The sequence below is a fragment of the Cebus imitator genome, unplaced genomic scaffold, assembly GCF_001604975.1.
Source record: "Cebus imitator isolate Cc_AM_T3 unplaced genomic scaffold, Cebus_imitator-1.0 Scaffold124, whole genome shotgun sequence".
Lineage (NCBI taxonomy): Eukaryota > Metazoa > Chordata > Mammalia > Primates > Cebidae > Cebus > Cebus imitator.
The window spans coordinates 712,207-735,817 of NW_016107439.1; the positions used below are offsets into that span (position 1 = coordinate 712,207).

Here is a 23,611-nt window from a genome sequence, read left to right on the forward strand (position 1 = left end):
GGCCTCCCAAAGTGCTGGGATTACAGGCTTGAGCCACCGCGCCCGGCCCTCTTCTATAGTCTTTTAGTGTTTACAAGTTTAGACGTTTAACTACTAGGTTATATTTTTATAATTTCAAAACAGGCTGGGTGCAGTGGCTCACACCTGTAATCCCAGCACTTTGGGGGGCCCAGGCAGGAGGATTGCTTGAGGCCAGAGGTTTCAAACCAGCCTGCCAACATAGTGAGAACCTGTCTCTATAAAAATAAAGTCAGCAAAATATTAAAAAAATACAGTTTTAAATCTGACAGGATGAAAAGTTAGAGTGTCTGGAAGTTCAACAAGTCCCTTACTCTAAATGCAGAGAATTGACCCATGGGAAAAAGGATTTGTGAAGAGTAACACCAGAATTATAAAGCAGGAAAAGGGAGGCAGGTGGAGGGCTCACATTTCCTGAAGTTCTGCTCTGCACAGTATTTCATTATTTGTTTATTCATTAGTTACTTAAGGAGTGCCTACTATGCCTGGCCTTGCTGTAGGCACAGAGGGTAAAGCAGGGAATAAGTCAGGCAAGATCCCAGTCCTTACAGAGCTAACATCCTAGTTTACAGATAGTCTTCTTTTCATTTTAACAAGAACCCTGTGAATCAGTATGTGTCAGTAATTACTAATGAAGGCTCTGAGGCTCAGAGAAGTTCAATGAGCCAGACGCAGGCCCATCAGACTCCAGAGCCTGTGTTATTTCTATCACGCCCTTTAGTTGGCAAATGGCCGCATATGTTTTCACTTACTGAAACCAACTTTCCCATATTGTCCCAAATGATCCCAGATGACCCCTTGAAGGACCAGGAAGTGAAACAGAAAACAGCTTCAGAAAGGAGTGCTTAGGAAGCTATTTTTGTGGGTTATTCTTCCTTGACTGTCTATGCAGGAGGGAAGGCAGAAGCTGAGATGCAGCCAGTAGATGAGACTCCGGGAAAGGCAGGTAATGCCAACAGACACAAACATGCTGAAAGCTGGGGGCCACCAAGTGCCCTGCAAAGTTCCTTTAGGAGGAGAACCAGCATTGCCCACCAGGAATGTCAGCCCCCTCCCACGGTCCTGGCTGGCAGGAATGCCACCACAGACATGCCGGGGAGTACGTTCAGAGGAATCAGACAGAGAGATGCTAGCTAAGTGGCTGGAGCCAGTCAATAATTCATGAATTGAGAAAGATTGTCAATAAATCCTTTGAAATCACTGTCTTGTCAGAGGTCTTAGGTTGAGCTACAGCAACAGAGAGATGACTTTCACGGGGCACTCATGCCAAAATCTAACCTGAGGAGGAAGCTCACTCACAGAGTGTTGGAAATCGCTAGACCACAGCCTGAATTTACGAGGAGGGACAGGGCAGCTGGAAACATGGAGCCCTGGGTTTACAGACGATGGTCATTACAGACCTACAGAGTCTGGACTGACAGATACTAAGGCTGCAAGGTCACTAACCTCGGCACTATACACTCGCTTCCATCATCCCAAGTGACTTGAATTCTTCATAGTCATGCATTGTTTTTACAAAAATGGTAGTCATATGTGTTAAAACATCCCTTCTTTCCCCCAAAAAACAAAAAACCTATTTCATTTCCTCCTCATCAACAAGGTCATGGTTTGGCTTCCCTCTTCCTGGCTAGTGAGAGCTTGGAGACTACAACATAATTTTCACTGACCACAGTGCTCTTTGTCCCCCCCACCCCCAACACCACAGCATCACTTGAAGAAAAGCTCTGTTGTGATGGAACAATCACAAGAATTAAGTGGCAACAAAATGGGTTCCCACCCGCTCTGCAAATCCCAACTCCGTGGGAGCACTCCTCTCTTCCCTCCTTCTTTTTCTTATTTTTTGAGATGGAGTTTCACTCTGTTGCCAAGGCTGGAGTGCAGTGGCCTAGTCTCTGCTCACTGCAAACTCTGCCTCCCAGGTTCAAGTGATTCTCCTGCCTCAGCCTCCTAAGTAGCTGGGTTTACAGGAACCTGCCACCACGCCCCACTGATTTTTTTTTTTTTTTTTTGTATTTTTAGTAGAGACGGGATTTCACCACTTAGCCAGGATGGTCTAGATCTTTTGACCTTGTGAGCTGCCTGCCTCGGCCTCCCAAAGTGCTGGCTGGGATTACAGGCATAAACCACCACGCCCAGCCACCCTTCCCTCATTTTCTATGACTTAACCTTGCACCACAACTTCCCCTCCTTATTTCACGCACCACCCAGGGCAACTGAGGCTTTGGTGGGGCGACTTCCTCTGCTTTCCTTCCTGCTCAGCTCTTGGCCATACCCCCTCGCTCTCCACATTCTAACCTGACACAGGTTCACCGACTTCAGTCCTTCAGGAAACCCCACACCCCATTTCTTCATCCTGAAACCAAGCCCCCTGAACACTTGGCACTTTGCTATTTTTACTGAAGACATTACTGCTTATGGGTTTTAGCAGTTATGGTGAATATCCCCTTGAGCATGTTGGCTTAAAAAAATTTTTTTTTTTTGAGACAAGGTCTTGCTCTGCTGCCCAGGCTAGTGTGTCGTGGTGCGATCTCAGCTCACTGCAGCCTCCGTCTGCAGGTTCAAGTGATCCTCCTGCCTCAGCCTCCGCAGTAGCTGGGATTACAGGCATGTGCCACCACACCCAGCTAATTTTTGTATTTTTAGTAGAGACAGGGTTTCACCATGTTGGCCAGACTGGTCTCAAACTCCTGGCCTCAAGTGATCCATCTGCCTCAGCCTCCCAAAGTGATGGGATTATAGGCGTGAGCCACCGTGCCTGGCCTTTTAAAACTGATTTGAGTCTCATCTCCTCAAATGCAAAATGCACCGGGCCTGTCTCTTACTTTTGCATGTCTCATAATGCTTAGCAGAGCACAAGCCCCGAGGGCACCTCATACGCCCTAGGGCGGGGAGTCCTGGCAGGGCTGGGCCCACTCACCATTCCTGCCATCCATTGGCACTTGGCTCAGCACAGTTAGGCCAAGAAGGACATAGTAGACAAGTCCAAAACAGTACTGCACGATGTGAATCATGACACTGGAGAAGACACTGACGTAGAGGCACTCGAAGAGTCTTCGTACGCTATGCAGCCACAGAAATATGAGCACTAAGAATGCAGACAGCACCAGCTCCCCTCCTACAATTCAGAAGGTGACAGGGTCAGCATATCTCTTCTGGGATTAATCCAAAGTTTTGTTTTTCCCAACTATTAAAGCAGGGTATTAAATCCCGTCTAACATCTTCCTTTTTGGTAGCAAGGAAGAAATAGGCCAAATGAAGTCAAGGAATTTGACTTCACTCAAATTATACAGTTACACAGTAAGCTAATGACAGTGCTGGGACAAACACCCATCCCTACACTGCTTCACTGTGTGAGAGCCTTCAAGGCTTCAAGGACATCACAGTCAAGAGGTTTGTGGAACAGCTGGGCACGGTGGCTCATGGCTGTAATTCCAGCACTCTGGGAGGCTGAGGCGGGCGGATCACTAGGTCAGGAGTGCGAGACCAGCCTGACAACATGGTGAAACCCCATCTCTACTAAAAATACAAAAATTAGCTGGGTGTGGTGGTACATACCTGTAATCCCACCTACTCAGGAGGCTGAGGCAGGAGAATTGCTTGAACCCGGGAGGCAGAGGCTGCAGTGAGCTGAGACCATGCCACTGCACTCCAGCCTGGGCAACAGAGTGAGGCTCTGTCTCAAAAAAAAAAAAAAAAAAAAAAAAAAAGAGAGAGCTCTGTGAAGAGGTCTGGGGGTCTCTGGCCCCTGACAGCCAGAGGCAAACTGTCAGAGTTCCTGGAGGCCTCTGAGCGGCTCCAGTTGTGGGATCCCCAGCATCTCAGCCACCACAGAGACAGAGAGGGAGACAGGAAGAGAAAGAGAGTTATGCATTTGTTTCCATATTAAAAAAAGAAATTGGGCTGGGCATATTGGGTTTATGCCTGTAATCCCAGCGCTTTGGGAGACCAAGGTGGATGGATTACCGGAGGTCAGGACTTTGAGACCAGCCTGACCATGGAGAAACCCCATCTTTGCTCAAAATATAAAATTAGCTGGGCATGGTGGCACATGCCTGTAATCCCAGCTACGCGGGAGGCTGAGGCAGGAGAATTGCTTGAACCCAGGGAGGCAGCGGTTGCGGTGAGCCGAGATCGCACCATTGTACTACAGCCTGGGGGACAAGAGTGAAACTCTTGAAATTACACTAAGAAATTATAATAAGAAATTATACTTTTAGAGGGATGTTGAGCCCAAGATCTACTTCCCCATCTGCCTTTCACGCCCCGCCCCCCAAAAAATCTGAAGAAAAGCTGGTTTTAAAAAAACACACCTAGTTTTTCTTTATTTTTTTATTTTTTGATTAATTATATGTGTCAACTTCTTTATTTTATTTTTGAGACAGGGTCTTGCTTCCACCCAGGTGGGAGTGCAGTGGCATAGCCAGGCCTTGAACTCCTGAGCTCAAATGATCCTCCTGTCTCAGCCTCCTGAGTATTAAAAACGCATGCTTTGAATGAAGAGACCCCCCCCCCGCCCCAGACAGGCTTTGTGTGAGACAGGGTTTCCCTATGTTGCCCAAGCTGGTCTTGAACTCCTGGCCTCAAGCTATCCTCCATTCTCAGCCTCTCAAAGTACTGGGATTATAGGTGTGAGCTACCATGCCCAGTCACTTTTAAAAAATGAGTCTCACATACACACAAACACCCACACATGCATGCATACCATAAAGATACAACTTAATTAACTTTTACAAATTTTTTTTTTTTGAGACGGAGTTTCGCTCTTGTTACCCAGGCTGGAGTGCAATGGCCCGATCTCGGCTCACCGCAACCTCCGCCTCCTGGGTTCAGGCAATTCTCCTGCGTCAGCCTCCTGAGTAGCTGGGATTACAGGCATGCGCCACCATGCCCAGCTAATTTTTTGTAGTTTTAGTAGAGACGGGGTTTCACCATGTTGACCAGGTTGGTCTCGATCTCTTGACCTCGTGATCCACCCGCCTCGGCCTCCCAAAGTGCTGGGATTACAGGCTTGAGCCACCGCGCCTGGCCTAACTTTTACAAATTAAGCCAACCAATCCCACCCATATAACAGCACCCAGATCCAGAAACAGAACACTTTAGGGAACTGAGGTTGGAGGATCACTTGAGACCAGGAGTTTGAGACCAGCATGGGCAACACAGCAAGTCCCCCATCTCTAAAAACATTTTTAAAAAATTAGCTGGGCATAGTGGCGTGCACCTGTAATTCCAACTACTCAGGAGGTGGAGGAGGGAAGATCTGTTAAGCCCAGGAGTTAAAGACTGCAGTGAGCTATGATCATATCACAGCACTCCAGCCTGGACAACATAGCGAGACCCCCCCTCTTTAAAAAAAAAAAAAAAAAAAGAAAGAAACAAACAAAAGAAACAACACGACCAACACCCCCTAGTGTTCCTTTCCCAGTACTACTCCTCCCCCAAACTTCCCAAGGGAGACAACCCCTATCCTGACCTCTATTAGCACAGATTCACAGATTAGCTTTGCCTGTTTTTGTATTTTAAATGAGTTGAAACTTAGTTTTTTGTTTGTTTTTTGTTTTGTTTGTTTTTTGAGACGTAGTCTTGCTCTGTCTCCCAGGCTGGAGTACAGTGGTGCAATCTCAGCTCACTGCAACCTCTGCCTCCCGGGTTCAAGCCATTCTCCTGCCTCAGCCTCCTGAGTAGCTGGGACAACAGACGTGTGCCACCACTCCTGGTTATTTTTTTATTTTTTGTATTTTTAGTAGAGACTGGGTTTCACTGTGTTAGCCAGGATGGTCTCGATCTCCTGACCTCGTGATCTGCCTGCCTCCGCCTCCCAAAGTGCTGGAATTACAGGTGTGAAACATAGTTTTAACTCTTTAGAAACAAGTTAAAGCAAACAACAAATAGAATTCCTCATATCCTCACATCAACTCCCCAAATACCAAAACATCCCAGCCAGTTCCATAGTATACAAACGAAGAGATGAAGTTTTAATGAGTGGAGTGAGATCCACTGATGTATCTTGTCCCCCTTAAGAGGATGTACATAGGTTTACTCTTTTTTTGAGATGGAGTCTTGCTCTGTCACCTGAAGTGCAGTGGCATGATCTCAGCTCACTGCAACCTTTTCCTCCTGGGTTCAAGCCATTCTCCTGCCTCCGCCTCCTGAGAAACTGGGATTACAGGCACTCCTGATCTCAAGTATCCACCCACCTCGAACTTCTAATCTCAAGTCTCGACCTCCTGATCTCAAGTATCTGCCGGCCTCAGCTCCCAAAGTGCTGGGATTACAGGTATGAATGAAAAAGTAATTTTAAAATCACATTTCAGAAGTTCTAAGTCATGATTTTGGTTGGAACAGTATAAATGATGAATGTTTCCAGGCAAACCTGATGGATCCTAAAAGCTTTGCCCCTTTTGTGTAAAGACTTCTTTATAAAACTTATCAACAGCACTAAAAATACCAGAGGGAGGACAGCCAGTCTGCACACAGCACACCTCTTGCCGGAAAGTCAGGAGCGCCTCTGTCTCCTTCTCAGGGAAGGGCTTAAAGACATTCTTTTGGCCATCCAGCAATGAACCGTGCTCTTTTTGCCCTCATCCTCCACCTCCCAGGCCTTTCTGAGGAGGTGCCTAAGAGAGGAGACAAAATGCCCCAAACCCGCTCCCTTGTAGACAGGAACAACAGGAACAGGATACAGTGTTGTCATAAGCCTGGGGAGTGCTTACCCTGGAACTGTGCCGCCCCGAGAATTCTGAGCAAGCCATGAAGCCAGCTTGGAAAAGGTGCTCCCAGGAATAGAGACTGAGTAAGGCACCAAAGCAGGAAGCCATTCCACAGCACCGAGATGATATAGAAGTGGTAAAAATATCTGCAAAAAGAAAACAAGTGAGGCAATAAGTAGGGTAGATCCACTTTAAGCCATTATAAGGGAAGATTATTTTTACCACTCCTCCATTCCCAAAGTACACTTTTGCTTTTTAATAGGATCTGAATCCTGTAGGTGTTCAGATTTTTAAAATTTCCTTTCAAATAATGGGATAAGTTAACTTTCAGGAAAAAGGCATCTCTGAGGTTCACAAGAACAAAACCGACTGTGTTAAACTTAGAATAAAGTTTAGTTAGCAATCTCTCTGATTGCTGGGTAACAGAATTGGACTCAAATTCCCAAAACGGAGGCTGCAGGCCCTTGCAAAGATAACCTAGATGTTGCTAAGACAAGCCAAATCTGTGAAAGATTTTGATTTCTATATCCCAAGCAATATTGCAGTAATAACCACACAACTGTTACACACGATTTGCATAATCACAGACACTTGGGCTAGAGGAAGTGCAAGATCTTCATGCATGACTCAGTGTTTTTCTGAATTGGTTTGACCTAAATTACTTTTATTGTAACATGACTAATACTAAAATCATAAAACTAGGTATTAACTCCTTATGGTGGTAATTCTCAGACAACTACAGAGCCTACTTTGCAATCAACACACCTACAAACTAAATACAAGTAGGACCACAAAACCGATGCAGCTGAAATTAGCAATGTTAATTAAATGTGAAAGATAGTGTTGATTTGCTGAAACAAAAAAAATCACCTAATAGGGCACAAGGGCCTAGGGCCTCGCAGGTTCTTTTTTTTGAGACAGGGTCTGGCTGTGTTGTCCAGGCTGGAGTGCAGTGTTAAGATCACGGCTCACTGCAGCATTGACCTCCCAGGCTCAAGTGATCCTCGCACCTCAGCTTTCCAAGTAGCTGGGACCACAGGCGAGTAGTAGTCCACCATGCCTGACGAATTTTTAAATTTTTTATAGAGACGGGATCTCCCTATGTTGCCCCAGGTTGGTCTCAAACTCCTGGGCTCAAGAGATCCCTTCCACATTGGCTTCCCAAAGTGCTGGGATTACAGGTGTGAGCCACCATGTCAGCCCCTCTTGGGTTCTTTTGAGGTCGCTTTACTTTCTATTTTTTTCTATTCAATTTGAAACCTTTCTGACTCTGTGGGGTGCCTGGTGGTCACCTGGCTTTCCTTGGTCTTCAGCGCATCATGTATATATTAAATCCCACTCCTTCTTTTCTTTTTCTCATTGGTGTATGACAATAAAAGGCAACCTGGAGCCAAAAGAGGATTAAACATAAACTCAGGGGCTCCTCCAGATGGTCCAGAATATGCTTGTAAGAGAATGCACAGCCCCTGAGATCATGTCTGATAAACTCTGATCCAATCCGATCATTCCATGGCAATCCCCTCCACTTTGCCAATTACTGTTAGCAAATTCTATCACTGGCCAGGCACGGTGACACATGCCTGTAATCCCAGGGCTTTGGGATTGCAAGGTGGGAAGATCCCTTGAGGCCAGGAGTTTGAGGTTATAGTGAGCTATGATCCTGCCTCTGCATTCCAGCCTGGGCAATACAGCAAGACCCTGTGTCTTAAATAAATAAAATCACTGGATTTGCCATCTCTGGCCACACAGAACAAGAATTTTAATTCCACACAACATCTCTTAAAATATTTGAAGAGAGGCCAGGCGCGGTGGCTCATGCCTGTAATCCCAGCACTTTGGGAGGCCGAGGTGGGCGGATCACAAGGTCAGGTGATCGAGACCATCCTTGCCAACATGGTGAAACCCGGTCTCTACTCGAGAGGCTAAGCTGGGAGAATTGCTTGAACTCAGCAGGCGGAGGTTGCAGTGAGCTGAGATCACACCACTGCGCTCCAGCTTGGGCAACAGAGAGAGACTCTATCTCACAAAAAACAAAAAACAAAACAAAAAAAACTCTCTAGCCTGAGCAACATAATGAGGCCCAATTTCTACCAAAAAAGAAAAAAGAAAAAAAAATGAAATAAAAAATTAGCTGGGTGTGGTGATGGATGCCTATAGTTCCAGCTACTTGGGAGGCCATGGCAGGAGGATTGCTTGAGCCTGGGAGGTTGAGGCTGCAGTAAGTAGTGATCATGCCACTGCATTCCAGCCTGGGTGACAAAGCAAGATTCTGTCTCAGAACAAAACCCTAAGAATCCCTCTGGCTGATAGATAAGTTCTGGAGATAGGTAGTGGTGATATTTGGATAACAGGATGAATGTTTTTAAAGCTACTTAACTATATATTAAAAAAACCAGCTTTCTGGTCCCGGTCGCAGAAGCAATATGACGAAGGGAACGTCATCGTTTGGGAAGCGTCGTAATAAGACGCACACGTTGTGCCGCCGCTGTGGCTCTAAGGCCTACCACCTTCAGAAGTCGACCTGCGGCAAATGTGGCTACCCCGCCAAGCGCAAGAGAAAGTATAACTGGAGTGCCAAGGCTAAAAGACGAAATACCACCGGGACTGGTCGAATAAGGCACCTGAAAACTGTATACCGCAGATTCAGGCATGGATTCCGTGAAGGAACAACACCTAAACCCAAGAGGGCAGCTGTTGCGGCATCCAGTTCATCTTAAGGATTTCACCGATTAGTCACGCAATAAATGTTCTGTTATTTAAAAAAAAAAAAAAAAAAAAAATTAAAAAGGTAAATTTTATTGGATGTTGTGCCTACAGACACGCAGGACCTGGAAGAATGTGTCAAACTATAAACTGCTTGTGATTGTGACTTTGTTCTTTGCTTCTTGTGTTTTTCAGTTTCCTCTAATGTACTTAATTTTTTAAAAGTAAGCTTATTTTAAAAACATGTATTAAGCCCTTGTCGCTTGTAGAATAAAGTTAGTATACTCCAAAAAAAAAAGGTTAATTTTAAGTTATGCATATTTTATCACAATACAAAAATTTTAAAAGGCAGCAAAAAAAGGCTGGATGCAGTGGCTCACACCTGTAATCCCAGCACTTTAGGAGGCTGAAGTGGGCAGATTACCTGAGGTCAGGAGTTTGAAACCAGCCTGGCCAGCATGGTAAAACCTCATCTCTACTAAAAATACAAACATTAGCCAGGTATGCTGAAACACACCTGTAATCCCAGCTACTCAGGAGGCTGAGGCAGGAGAATTGCTTAAACCTGGGAGGTGGAGATTGCAGTAAGCCGAGATTGTACCACTGCACTCCAGCCCGGGAGACAGAGCAAGACTTTGTCTCAAACAAAAAAAAAGTTGGCAAAAGAAATCATTGCTCATATATTTCGTTATTTTTTTAAGTGAAAAAATATTCCTCTGGTAACTAGGTAGAGAATAGTGTAGCTGTGGGGGTGAGGGGTGCCAGGTAGAGCCTGGCAAACAGTTAAGATTATTTATCTTCATAACAATCCTATGAAGCTTATGTAGTTATCTTCATGTCATAGGTGAGAAACGCAGGGCTGAGAGAGGTTAAGTTACTTATCCAAGGTCACGCAGTAAGTGGCAGCGCTGATGACTGTGAAGTTAAAATCATACTATTGTGCTCTCATTTATGCAACCTAGGTGTGCCTGAACTTGCTTTTCCAGCCCTATGTTAACGTAGCAATTTATAACAAATCTAAAGTCAAGCAAATCACTCAGGTGAGTTCTGTGTAAGTTGCCAGGGTACACTGTGCTGTGCTCCACTCGTGTCATGGTGTTTTTGATTCACAGGCATATTGTTTTGCTTTTTATTCCCACATTTTGTTTTGTTTGCTTGATTTCCCTCTGTACCTTTTCTATTCTTTAGAGCAACTCGTAGCTCTTGTTTGTGTGGTTTTTTTTTTGAGACGGAGTCTTGCTCTGAAGCCCAGGCTGGAGTGCAGTGGCGCAATCTCGGCTCACTGTGACCTCCACCTTCTGGGTCTTGGTTCAAGCAATTCTCTTGCCTCAGCCACCCGAGTAGCTGGGATCACAGGCATGCTCCGGTATGCCAGCTAATTGTATTTTTAGTAGAGACAGGGGTTTCACCATGTCTGGTCTTGAACTCCTGACCTCATGATCCGCCCGCCTCAGCCTCTCAAAGTGCTGGGATTACAGGTGTGAGCCACCGCACCCGACTAGCCCTTGTTTGTTTTTGAAGACCCAGCTCGAGCCCCCAAAAGCAGATCGAAAATCTCCACTGCCTTCTGTTTTGGACACGCTCCTTTTTCCCTCTTTTGGCACTTTGCTTATGTAGCATTGTTTCCCAAGCTCTTGGAAGCAGGGCTAAGGTGATTCTTACAGGATAATACAAGGTGTTGAGTGAGCACTCCCTTAATTAACAAACATTTGAGTGCTTACTTTAAGTCACAAGTGCTCTAGCTTCTGGGGATACAGCAGCAAACACAACAGACAATTCTTGCTCTTATGGAGCTTACCCATGTGCACACACACACACAGAGTAAATTTTATAGCATGTCAGATGATAATTGCTACTGAGGAAACTAAAGCAGAAAAGGAAGCAGGACTGCTGGGATGGCAGAATTATAATATCAAACAAAATATGGAGGGGCCTCATTGAGAAGGTGATATTTGAAGAGAATTACAGGAAGTGAGGGCATGAACCATGTGGCTATCTTCAGAAAGGCCTTTCCAGGTAGAGGGGAACAGGAGAGAAAACTAGCAGAGAGGCCCTCAAACCTGGAATAGAGCCAGACAGGGGGCAAACTGGAGACAGTCAGGAAGGTAGAAGGAATGAGACTTTTAGAGAGGGTCTTGGGCTTTTACTGTGAGTTGGAAGCTACTCTATGGTTTGGGGCCTAAAAGACATCATCTATTTTAATATTAATACATATTTGCTGGCCAGGTGTGGTGACTCACGCCTGGAATTCCAGCACTTCGAAAGCCTAAGGCAGGCAGATCACCTGAGGTCAGGAGTTTACCAGGCCAACGTGGTAAAACCCCGTCTCTACTAAAAATACAAAAATTAGCTGAGCGTGGTGGTTCGCACCTGTAGTCCCAGTTCCTTGGGAGGCTGAGACACGAGAATCGCTTGCACCCGGGAGATGGAGGCTGCAGTGAGCCGAGATGGCACTCTGGGCCACAGAGCAAGACTTCATCTCAAAAAAAAAAAATTTGCTGACTGCTGGAACAGTCTCCAGGCCCCAGTCAGAGGCATTATAGGGTTAAGGAGGGGAATTAATGTTTACTGAGTTCTGGCTAGATGCCTGGCCCTGTGCTAAATGCTTTAACGTCACCACCTATGAGACCAGCAGGTGCCATTATGCTAACACTCTAATGCACACCATCACCATCTCTTGCCTGGACCACCACAGTAGCCTCTTGTCCAGTCTTTTCCACATGACGGCCAATCAACCTTTAAAACATAAACCACACAATGCAACGCCTCCCCCCACCCACACAAAGCCTTCAGTAGCTTCCACTCACTCAGAGTAACAGCCCAACTCCATCACAGGCTACGAGGCCCTGAGGAGGAGCTCTCTCCCCTACTCCTTCCATCCTTCTCTGTTGTCACTCACATCCACTCCAGTCTTGCTCATGATCAAATAACCTTGCTGGTTTCCTCTAAAGCACTTACAGCCATCTGAAATTATCTTGCTGGTTTTACAATACTTATTGACATGTTACTGTCTGCCTTCCTAGAAAATAAGCTCTAACGCGCCTAGAATAATTCCTGGCACACAGTATCTATAAACACTGGTTAAATAAATGAATGAAAGAGATGGTAAAAATCTCTTCCAAAGTTACTCTTAGAGTAAATGTCTATTTAATTAACTAATTAAATCTCAAACCTCTTTTTGTCATCCATTCAAAACATATTGACCAACGTCCTTATTACCAGTCAGGGGTTAAACTAGGGATATGGTAGCAAACAAGACGAATATAAACGCACGAAAAGTTTATAGTCTGGAGCAGGGGTTCTCACCATTTCTCCATCATGGACCCCTCTGGCAGTTTGGTGAAGGCTACAGCCCTTCTCAAAATATCATACAACTTAAAGTAAAGCGCAGAGGGATTACAAAGGAAACCAATTATAGTGACATGTAAGTAATGCAACTACTAAAAAGCAACTTTACAATATAGTAATTTCTTTCTTTCTTTCATTTTCTATTTTTTTATTTTTTTGAGACGGAGTCTCGCTGTCACTAGCCTGGAGTGCAGTGGCACAATCTCGGCTTACTGCAACCTCCACCTCCCAGGTTCAAGTGATTCTCCTGCCTCAGCCTCCTGAGTAGCTGAGACTACAGGTGCACGCCACCACACCCACCCAGCTAATGTCTGTATTTTTAGTATAGACAGGGTTTCACCATGTTGGCCAGGATGGTCTCGATCTCCTGAACTTATGATTCACCCACCTCAGCCTCCCAAAGTGCTGGGATTACAGGCATGTGTCACCGCGCCTGACCAATTATTTATTTATTTTTTATCCTGTTGCCCAGGCTGGAGTGCAATGGTTCAATCTTGGCTAATTGCAATCTACACCTCCTAGGTTTAAGCTATTCTCCTGCCTCACCCTCCCAAGTAGCTGGGATTACCAGTACCCACCACTACGCCCAGCTAATTTATTTTTAGTAGAGATGGGGTTTCACCATGTTGGCCAGGCTGGTCTCCAACTCCTGACCTCAGGCGATCCACCTGCCTCAGCCTCCCAAAGTGCTGGGATTACAGGCGTGAGCTACCATGCCTGGTCTGTAATATGTATACTTTTTAAGGTGTCTAATAACCAGATCTAGCGGTGAAAGACTAAAGTATTCTCATAGTGATGAAAACAGTAATATTTTGAGGTATCATCAATATTCTTAATGTATCTAAAAAACTATATCACAGAGTTGCAGGTACTGCTAATTTTACTGTGGTTTGTAGATTATATTCATTCTTAAGGCAATGCTAAATTTCAGCTAGTTAGCGAAAATAAAGACATAACTTTCTTCCAATACAAGTTTGCCCTGAATTCTATCCACAGATCCCCTGAACCTCTGTGTATGTGCACATGTGTAAGCTCCATAAGAGCAAGAATTGTCTGTTGTGTTTGCTGTATCCCCAGAACCTAGAGCAGTTGTGACTTAAAGTAAGCACTCAAATGTTTGTTAATCAAGGGAGCGCTCACTCAGTACCTTGTATTATCTTATAAGAACCACTTTACCCCTGCTTCCAAGGGCTTGGAAAACAATGCTACAAGTAAGCAAAGTGCCAAAAGAGGAAAAAAGCTACCCAGGAGGCTGACACAGGAGAATCACTTGAACCTGGGAGGTGGAGACTGTGGGGAGCCGAGATTGTGCCATTGCACTTTGGCCTGGGAAACAAGAGCGAAGCTCCATCTCAAAAAAAAAAGAGGCCATAGATTCTTATGTCTACCCAACTCTATCTCCCTTTTTCATATAAACAGAGGCACACATTTAAAAGGAGTGTAATACATGCATTAATTCTTTTGAGACACTGCCAGCTTTGATGCAAGTTGTCTTTTTTTTGTCGCAATAAAAATGCCTTTCATTTTTGGTCTGGATGTGTTGTGCCTTTTATGTCTGTTTTAATTTAGAGAGAGAGGAAAAATAAGAAGATCTTCTGAACACTACAGGAGGTTCTACTGGGGAATTCTGGAAGAAGAAAAAGGTGTAAATTATTTCACAATACAGCAGAAATTACAAGAAGCCCAAAGAGTACCAATTGTTACAGTAATGAAGAAGGAAAAGGCACCAAGTTTCTTTCTTTGCTTGAGACTTGAGTTGCACCGGCTGGGGTATATGCAAGTTCAGGGAATGATTTTACAGGTGCCATTTAATACGGGTACACTAGACTAGCACCTTTCTCAAAACTCAGAAGATAAATTGCTGTGAAGCATAAAAGGACTGGCCGGGTGTGGGGACTCATGCCTGTAATCCTAGCACTTTGGGAGGCATATCATGAGGTCAGGAGATCGAGACCATCCTGGCTAATGTGGTGAAACCCCGTCTCTACTAAAAATACAAAATATTTGCTGGGCATGGTGGTACCCGCCTGTAATCCCAGCTACTCAGGAGGCTCAGGCAGGAGAATCGCTTGAACCCAGAAGGCGGTGGTTGCAGTGAGCCAAGATTGCACCACTTCACTCCAGCCTGGTGACAGAGTGAGACTCTGTCTCAAATAAATAAATAAACAAATACATACATACATAAATAAAGGGCTCAACCCTGATACAAATGGGATGTCAGGTAATTTTTGCTTAAAAAGTCTCTAGGAAACAGGAGGTTTGATCAATTTGTTTCACGTACTTCTCCTTCTCCCCTTTAGGGTGCCTCAAAATGACCTAGTTCTCCCTTCTCTGTGTTAACACCCGACACATCTTTCTCTGACAGCCAAAATTTGCAGATTATCCACGTTTTGGAAGCCAAGTTATACTTGTCCCTTTGATGCCTGCAGACCTGGGGCACTGTCTATGAATGTTTCAAGTGATAACTCAGATGTTTTTAATCTTTTTATTTTGTTGTTGTTTGTTTGTTTTTTAAATACAAGGTCTTGCTCTGTTGCCCGGGCTAGAGTGCGGTGGCATGAATATAGCTCACTGCAGTTTTCAATGCCTGATCTCAAATGATCTTCCTGCCTTCATTCCGAGTAGCTGACACTACGAGTGCATGCCACCAAGCCCTGCCAATTTTTTTGTATTTTCAGGAGAGAGAGTCTCACTATGTTGTTGCCCAGCCTGGTCTCGAACTCCTAAGCTCTAGCATCCACCTGCCTTGGCCTCCCAAAGTGCTGGGATTACAGGCGTGAGCCACTGCGTCCGGCCTAAGATGCATCTTAAGAGGCACTGTTGTATTTCTACCATCTCGAATAGTGTTTGGCCGACTCTTTACAGCCATGTCCTGAATTCAAAGTGGAAAAAGGAGAAGAAAATTACAACAGGTCTCACAATCTCTGATTCTATTTAAACCCTGACGATTTAATCTTTCGCTGAACTGGGTTATGGAATCTTTCGAAAGTCAAATAGAGCTTCGGGAGGGGCCTGCCTAAGACGTGCACCTTGGGCCACCTTCCCCAGGGGCACCTGCCGAGGTGCGGGTTAGGGGCTTTGGTCCAGCGACTCAGTCCTTTGTCCCCACTGCGAGGGCTAGGGAGAGAAATGGGGGAAGCCAAGGCCAAAGAACCGGCCCGCATTTATTTCCACAAATGAGTCCCGGTGGCTCATTAGACTATGAGCCACTGGAGTGCAGAGAGGGGAAAGAGGAGAATTCCGGGCAAGGGGACTTCAATTTGCCACCTGGCGACCAGGCCTACATTCGGATGCATTACCATTTCCCCCCAGGGAAAGCCTTGGTGCGGCCACCAGTCCACGTTCCTCTGGCCGAGTGCACGCGGCTCCGCTCTCCCTCGGCGTCCGCGGACAGCTGGGCACTGCCCCCGAGAGCCACGCAGCGGCCCGGGCAAGGCCGGGGCCGGTCCAGGGAGGGCGGCGCAGCGCCCCGGAACCCGCAGGGGCCTCCCAGGCCGGGTCCCGCCTCTGCTGCCCCCTGCCGGCTGCCCCTAAACCGGGGCGCCCTGAACTCTCCGCGCCTGGACCACCGCGGCTCGGGACTGGGGCGCGGTTACCTCTTGGGGACATCAAAGGCCCGGCAGGCGGCGGGACGCGGCGGCCCCCCACACTTGGTTTTCCCATAGCGGATCAGGTCCTGGAAGATGGCGCAGCCCGGGAGCAGGCTGGGCGGCAGGAGCTGCAGCAGCAGGATCAGCAGGAAGGCAGCGGTCAGTGTGAGCCACAGCGCGCGCAGCGGGTTCAGAGCGGAGAGCTCGGCCTCCGCCCACGGAGCCATGTCGGGGAACCTGCCTTCCGGGTTGCTTGCGCCTCCACCGCCAGACCGCTGAAGAGCGGCCACTGGCGCGCCGCGCGCCTGTTCACCCTAGCGGGACGTCGGTGACGCAGCACTGGGCGAGGACGCACGGAGCCCCTCCCGGACTCCCTGCTCAGCCGCGGGAGTCTCCGGTTCCGGTCGCTCGGGTGCTAGCTAGTCGCTCGCCGTCCCTAATCTGGGCACGGGTATGCTGAAATGGAGCTCCAGAACATGATTCATCAGAAGCAAAGTCGCAAAGCAGACGAGACCACGTGTCTGCCAATCTTACTAGCATTATCTCCAATGCAAAAAATGGAAACCCTACATGTTCCACTTTGGCGTATTTAGCTAAATTATGGTACACTAACATGTTAGAAAATCATGCAGTCATTGACACAATGATTATGACGAGTGTAGAAACGCGGAAAGCTGTTTAGGAAACAGTATGTGAAGTGAAAAAAAAAAAGATATAAAAATACATAGCTATGATTGCAAACAGCTATATTAATCTGAATGTGTGTATATATGCATAAAGAAGGAAGATCACACACAAAAATGAATAATTGTGTTAGGATGCTGGAAATGTGTTGATGTGTATAATGTAAACATGTAAAATAGACAAGTAATTGTACATAATAATAAAAAGTATACTGGTAAAAACTCTGTTTAAAAACCGGCAGTCAAGGCCGGGCGCGGTGGCTCACGCCTGTAATCCCAGCACTTTGGGAGGCTGAGGCGGGTGGATCACGAGGTCAAGAGATCGAGACCATCCTGGTCAACATGGTGAAACCCCGTCTCTACTAAAACTACAAAAAATTAACTGGGCATGGTGGTACGTGCCTGTAATCCCAGCTACTCAGGAGGCTGAGGCAGGAGAATTGCCTGAACCCAGGAGGCGGAGGCTGCAGTGAGCCGAGATCGCACCATTGCACTCCAGCCTGGGTAACAAGAGCGAAACTCCGTCTCAAAAAAAAAAAAAAAAAAAAAAAAAAAAAACCGGCAGTCCCTTCCCAATCGGGTTCCAATACTTAGAAGCAAAGTTTTTAAACTCCATCAACTGTTTCTTGTAACATTTATCTCAGGTAGTGACAATGCTATTTATTGACTCGTTGATTTTAAACAATACTGATTTTATTTACTATAAATGAAAATCTAGCTCTTTTTAATCTTTAAAAGCCTTTAAAATGTTAATTCCGAGATAATGTATGCCTACTGTGTCACAGGCATCATTTTGGATACTGACGGCAGAGGGGTTTACAAGACAATTATCACTGCCTATTTGGAGCTTACATTCTTGAGTTTGGGTGATGGGTGAGAAGTGGAAGAGGGGAGAGGTAGCCAACTCATCACCCTTACCCCGATGAGATACCCCAATGCGTGTTGAATAAACATCAGGATGGGTAGGTTAGGGGGACTTTGGATTGCTAAATGAGCAAACTTTTAGAGTTTTCCTTCTCTATGGAAGGACACCTAAGACTTTCCCAATCCTTTGACAGCCAGGTGATAAAGGATGGTGAAACTGGCATTCTAGCTAGGACAATGAGGCCTTGTTCAGTGATCCTGGGTCCCTTTTGTAGGAGTCCCCCTTCATTGTTTCTTTATTGTTCTTAGGTTAACTTCCTGAAGATGCAGTTGGCCTTCCCATGATCTTTTTCTTTCCAGAGAAGCTACTTTTAAGTGTATTGCAGGGACTCAGTTTCCTGGGTAGGTGTTTCTCTGACCAGGGGAAAGATTGAAAACAAGATAGGGATGTGTGTGTGTGTGTGTGTGTGTGTGTGTGTGTGTGTGTGTGTGTGTGTGTGTTGGAAGCAGGAAGGGTTGGGGAGGCTTGGAGGGGAAAATTATCTCATACATTTTTTGGATTTTAATCAGCACGCACAGTTTATATTCAGAGAAGCCCCCTGTAGATGGCAGTGGCTGAACAGAAAGCTGTAAGTCGAATTCTCCTGGGAGTATTTGTAAATGTAAATCCTTACTAGAGTGAGTTATTTCAAAAGTGGAATACCAGGCTAACATCTGTAATATTATTGCTAATAAATATCAGCATTTTTGTCTTTCTTAATTTAATTAACTATATGTTAAAAAAAACTATTGGTCTTGCCTGCAGTGAGAATGGCAAAGCCATTTTTCCAGTTGCTCACACCAAAAACCTTGAACTCAACCTTGATTCCTGTCTTTCTCTCATAACCTAAATACAATCTGTCAGCAAATCCTGTTGGCTCTACCTTCAAAATATGAATCTAAATTCAATCACCCTTAGAGTCAGTGCTTTAAGTCCCTAGCCATCTCAATAAATCAGAAAAAGAAATAAACGTATAAGGACCGCAAAGTAAGAAATAACACTGTCATTATTTGATGATTATAGGAAACTCCAATAATAGAAACTCCAATGGCATCTACAGATAAGGTATCAGAACTAACAGGACAGTTTGAGGAGGTTGCTGGAGATAAAAATCTGTTCATAGATATTATTTCTACTTCCCAGCAACAAACTGAAAATTGTACGTTTATTTTTCTTAGCAACAAACAATAAATTGTATGTTTCAAAGATACAATTTACAATGGCATAAAATATATGTCTAGGCATAAATCTAATAAAGATATGTAAGACTTCTTCAAATAAAATAATAAAAGGTTACTGTTATTAAAGAAAATGTGTTTAATAGAATCAGCTTAAGTTCCACAAAATGTTGGGGTTTGATTGGGGTTATATTTATTACAAAAATCAGTTTAGGGAGAATCGTCATCTTAACCATATGGAGTCTTCCAATGTGTAGGCTTAATATACCACTTAAGGTATATTTTCCATTATGACTTCCTCTCTCAATTTCCACCACTTTTGAATTATTTACTTATCTTTCTGCTACTGATTTCTAGTTTAATTACACTGTGGTCAGTAAATTTTTTTTTTAATTGTATCTGGGCTCTGGGGTACATGTGCACATCCTGCATCCTGCAGGATTGTTGTATAGGTACACACATGCGATGGTGGTTTGCTATCTCCATCTCCCCTCCCCCGTCACCTACATCAGGCATTTCTCTTGGTGTTATCCCTTCCCATCCTCCCTGTCCCCGCCCCACTGTCCCCCCTCCCCTCCCCTCCACCCCCCTCCACTGTCTAGCCCTGTGAGTGTTGGTCCCTTCCCTGTGCCCAAGTGTTCTCATTGTTCATCACTTGCCTGTGAGTGAAAACATGTGGTGTTTGATTTTCTGTTCTTGTGTCAATTTGCTGAGAATGATGGTTTCTAGGTTCATCCATGTCCCTACAAAGGACACAAACCCATCATTTTTTATGGCTGCATAGTATTCCATGGTGTATATGTGCAACATTTTTTTTGTCCAGTCGATCATTGATGGGCATTTGGATTGGTTCCAGGTCTTTGCTGTTGTAAACAGTGCTGCAATGAACATTCGTGTGCATGTGTCTTTATGATAGAACGATTTATAATCCTTTGGGTATATGCCCAGTAATGGGATTGCTGAGTCAAATGGAATTTCTATTTCTAGATCCTTGAGGAATTGCTGCACTGTCTTCCACAATGGTTGAATTAATTTACACTCCCACCAACAGTGTAAAAGTGTTCCTATTTCTCCACATCCTCTCCAGCATCTGTTGTCTCCAGATTTCTTAATGATTGCCTTTCTAACCAGCGTGAGATGCTATCTCAATGTGGTTTTGATTTGCATTGCTCTAATGACCAATGATGAGCATTTTTTCATATGTTTGTTGGCCGCATATTTGTCTTTTGAAAGTGTCTGTTCATATCCTTTGCCCACTTTTGAATGGGTTTGTTTGTTTTTTTTCTTGTAAATCTGCTTTAGATCTTTTTAGATTCTGGCTAGTAGCCCTTTGTGATGCCTCCTGCTTTGTTCTTTTTGCCTAGGATTGTCATGGCTATGTAGGCTCTCTTTTGGTTCCATATGAAGTTTAAGGTGTTTTTTTTCCAGTTCTGTGAAGAAGGTCAATGGTAGCTTGATGGGGTAGCATTGAATCTATAAATTACTTTGGGTAGTATGGCCATTTTCACAAAAAGCTGACTCTCCAAAGAATGCGGTGTCTACATCCTGATGATTTCATCTCCCCTTACCCTACCAATCAATGAAACCAGTTTTGCAGTCCCTTTCTCCTTCATTATCCCCTTAAAATCTCCAGCACAGAACTTCCTGGGGAGATGAATTTTAGGGTCTCTTCCTATCTCCTCACTTGGCACCCTGTGATCATTAAATTCTCTGCTGTAAAACCTGATGTCTCAGTGTATCGGTATGTTACTGCGCAGTAGGCATATTAACCTGTTGATCTTTTAAAAAGGATATAAAATATTTGAGTGCTACTAACCAACTTGATTCCATTGAAATTTACAAAATGCTATACTCAAGTACCATAGAACACACTTTCAAGTACACATAAATATTTACAAAATACACCACATTCTGGAACATAAAGCAAGTTTCAATACATTGAAACTTGATTCAGAGGACTGAAATCACATAAAAATATTCACTGATGGCTGGGCGCGGTGGCTCACGCCTGTAATCCCAGCACTTTGGGAGGTCGAGGCGGGTGGATCACGAGGTCAAGAGATCGAGACCATCCTGGTCAACATGGTGAAACCCCGTCTCTACTAAAACTACAAAAAATTAGCTGGGCATGGTGGCGCGTGCCTGTAATCCCAGCTACTCAGGAGGCTGAAGCAGGAGAATTGCCTGAACCCAGGAGGCGGAGGCTGCAGTGAGCCGAGATCGCGCCATTGCACTCCAGCCTGGGTAACAAGATTGTGAAATCATACCTCAGAAGGAAAACTTAATGTAGCATAATGTTTAAGTTTTGTTTACAGAGCAGTTAAAAGAACTATAATCTAGGGTCTACATGATTCTAAGACAGTCAACTCAAACTCCTGACCTCAGGTGATAGGCAAATGACTATGAGGAAGTGGGTCAGAGAGCAAGCTGATCTAATGACTAAATGCTAAGTGTGCTGCAAGCTTGCTTTATTTTTGTTCCTGCCCCTCCTTTCTTCACTGATTTCTTTCATAAAGTTTATAGAGATGATTTTATCTTTACTGGTATTCTTGTCTGCTTGATCTACCATTTCCTAAGGGAGATATATTAATACAAAGCAATGATTATGGATTTGTCTATCTTTCCTTTTATTTCTGTCAGTTTGCTTTGTGTATTTGGAAGCTATGTTATGAGATGCATAACCATTAAAGATATTACATATGTCTGTTTAATTGAGTGATCTGTGTATCTGCTTCTAGTGTGTTTTTTTCCTTAGTTTGTAGATCACAATTCTGTGCTTCACATTTGATACATTTTCATTATAGATCAGACATTATGTATAAAAGGACCATAGAGATTGAAGTCAGTGTTTTCCCTCAGAGAGACCCCAACCTTTACTCTTATTCCTGTTGCAGATAGAGCAACAGAAGAGAAGTGACTGCCAATTTCCTAGGAAGGACTTCTCCCTCTCTGGAATTTAATTACTCTAGATTTTGTTTCTAGAGTTTTTCAGTGTCTTAAAACGTGTTTGAGGCTGGGTGTGGTGGCTCACGCCTGTAATCATAGCACTTTGGGAGGCCAAGGTGGGTGGATCACCTGAGGTCAGGAGTTCAAGATGAGCCTGACCAACATGGTGAAATCCTGTCTCTACTAAAAATACGAAAATTTGCCAGGTATGAAGAATCGAATAGGTGCAATAAAAAAATGATAAAGGGGTTATCACCAACAATTCCACAGAAATGCAAACTACCATCAGAGATGGCTACAAACAACTCTATGCACATAAACCAGTAAATCTAGAAGAAATAAATAAATTCCTGGACACTTATACTCTCCCAAGATTAAACCAAGAAGTCGAATCCCAGAATAGACTGATAACAAAGTCTGAAATTGAGGTAGCAATTAATAGCTGACCAACCAAAAAAAAGTCAAGGATCAGACAGGTCCTTGCACAGCCGAATTCTACCAGATATACAAAGAGAAGCTGGTAGCATTCCTTCTGAAACTATTCCAAACAATAGAAAAAGAGGGAATCCTCCCTAACTCATTTTATGAGGCCAGCATCATCCTGATACCAAAACCTTGCAGAGACACGACTGAAAAAGAAAATTTCAGGCCAATATCTATGATGAGCATGGATGCAAAAATCTTCAATAAAATACTGGTAAACCGAATGCAACAACACATCAAAAAACTTATCCATCATGATCAAGTAGGCTTCATCCTGGGGATGCAAGGCTGGTTCAACATACACAAATCTATAAATGTAATCCATCACATAAACAGAAACAAAGACAAAAAACACACGATTATATCATTAGATGCAGAGAAGGCCTTCGACAAAATTCAACAGTGCTTTATGCTAAAAATTCTTAATAAACTAGGTATTGATGGAAGGTATCTCAAAATAATAAAAGCTATTTATGGCAAACCCACAGACAATATCATACCTAATAGGCAAAAATTGGAAGCATTCCCTTTGAAAATTGGCACTAGATAAAGGTGCCCTCTCTCACCACTCCTATTCAACACAGTATTGGAAGTTCTAGCCAGAGCAATCAGGCAAGAAAAAGAAATAAAGGGTATTCAATTAGGAAAAGAGGATGGCAAATTGTCTCTATTTGCAGATAACATGATTGTATATTTAGAAGACCCCATTGTCTCAGCCCAAAATCTCCTTAGGCTGATAAGCAACTTCAGCAAAGTCTCAGAATACAAAATCAATGTGCAAAAATCACAAGCATTCCTATACACCAATAACAGACTTAAAGAGAGCCAAATCAAGAGTGAACTCCCATTGGCAATTGCTACAAAGAGAATAAAATACCTAGGAATACAACTAACAAAGGATGTGAAGGACCTCTTCAAGGAGGACTACAAACCACTGATCAAGGAAATGAGAGAGAACACAAACAGATGGAAAACATTCTATGCTCATGATTAGGAAGAATCAATATTGTGAAAATGGCCATACTACCCAAAGTAATTTATAGATTCAATG

General features: G+C 44.3%; 2 protein-coding genes across 3 annotated transcripts in view; one reads left to right on the forward strand and one right to left on the reverse strand.

Moving 5' to 3' along the window:
• SRD5A3 (steroid 5 alpha-reductase 3) overlaps positions 1 to 16,809 on the reverse strand; it is a 22,127-nt gene extending 5,318 nt beyond the window's left edge. For both annotated transcript variants that reach the window (XM_017540253.2, XM_017540252.2), the window contains exons 1-3: positions 16,373 to 16,809; positions 6,729 to 6,871; positions 2,936 to 3,133 (exon numbers count right to left, since the gene is read on the reverse strand). In XM_017540253.2, the coding sequence (XP_017395742.1) occupies positions 2,936 to 3,133; positions 6,729 to 6,871; positions 16,373 to 16,593 (562 nt within the window). In that variant the 5' untranslated portion in view covers positions 16,594 to 16,809. The remainder of the gene's footprint in view (positions 1 to 2,935; positions 3,134 to 6,728; positions 6,872 to 16,372) is intronic.
• LOC108312356 (60S ribosomal protein L37-like) lies at positions 9,127 to 9,482 on the forward strand. The gene has a single exon (XM_037742599.1). It carries the CDS (start codon positions 9,149 to 9,151, stop codon positions 9,440 to 9,442), a length of 294 nt encoding a protein of 97 aa, XP_037598527.1. The 5' UTR covers positions 9,127 to 9,148; the 3' UTR covers positions 9,443 to 9,482.
• Positions 16,810 to 23,611: the final 6,802 nt, after the last annotated feature.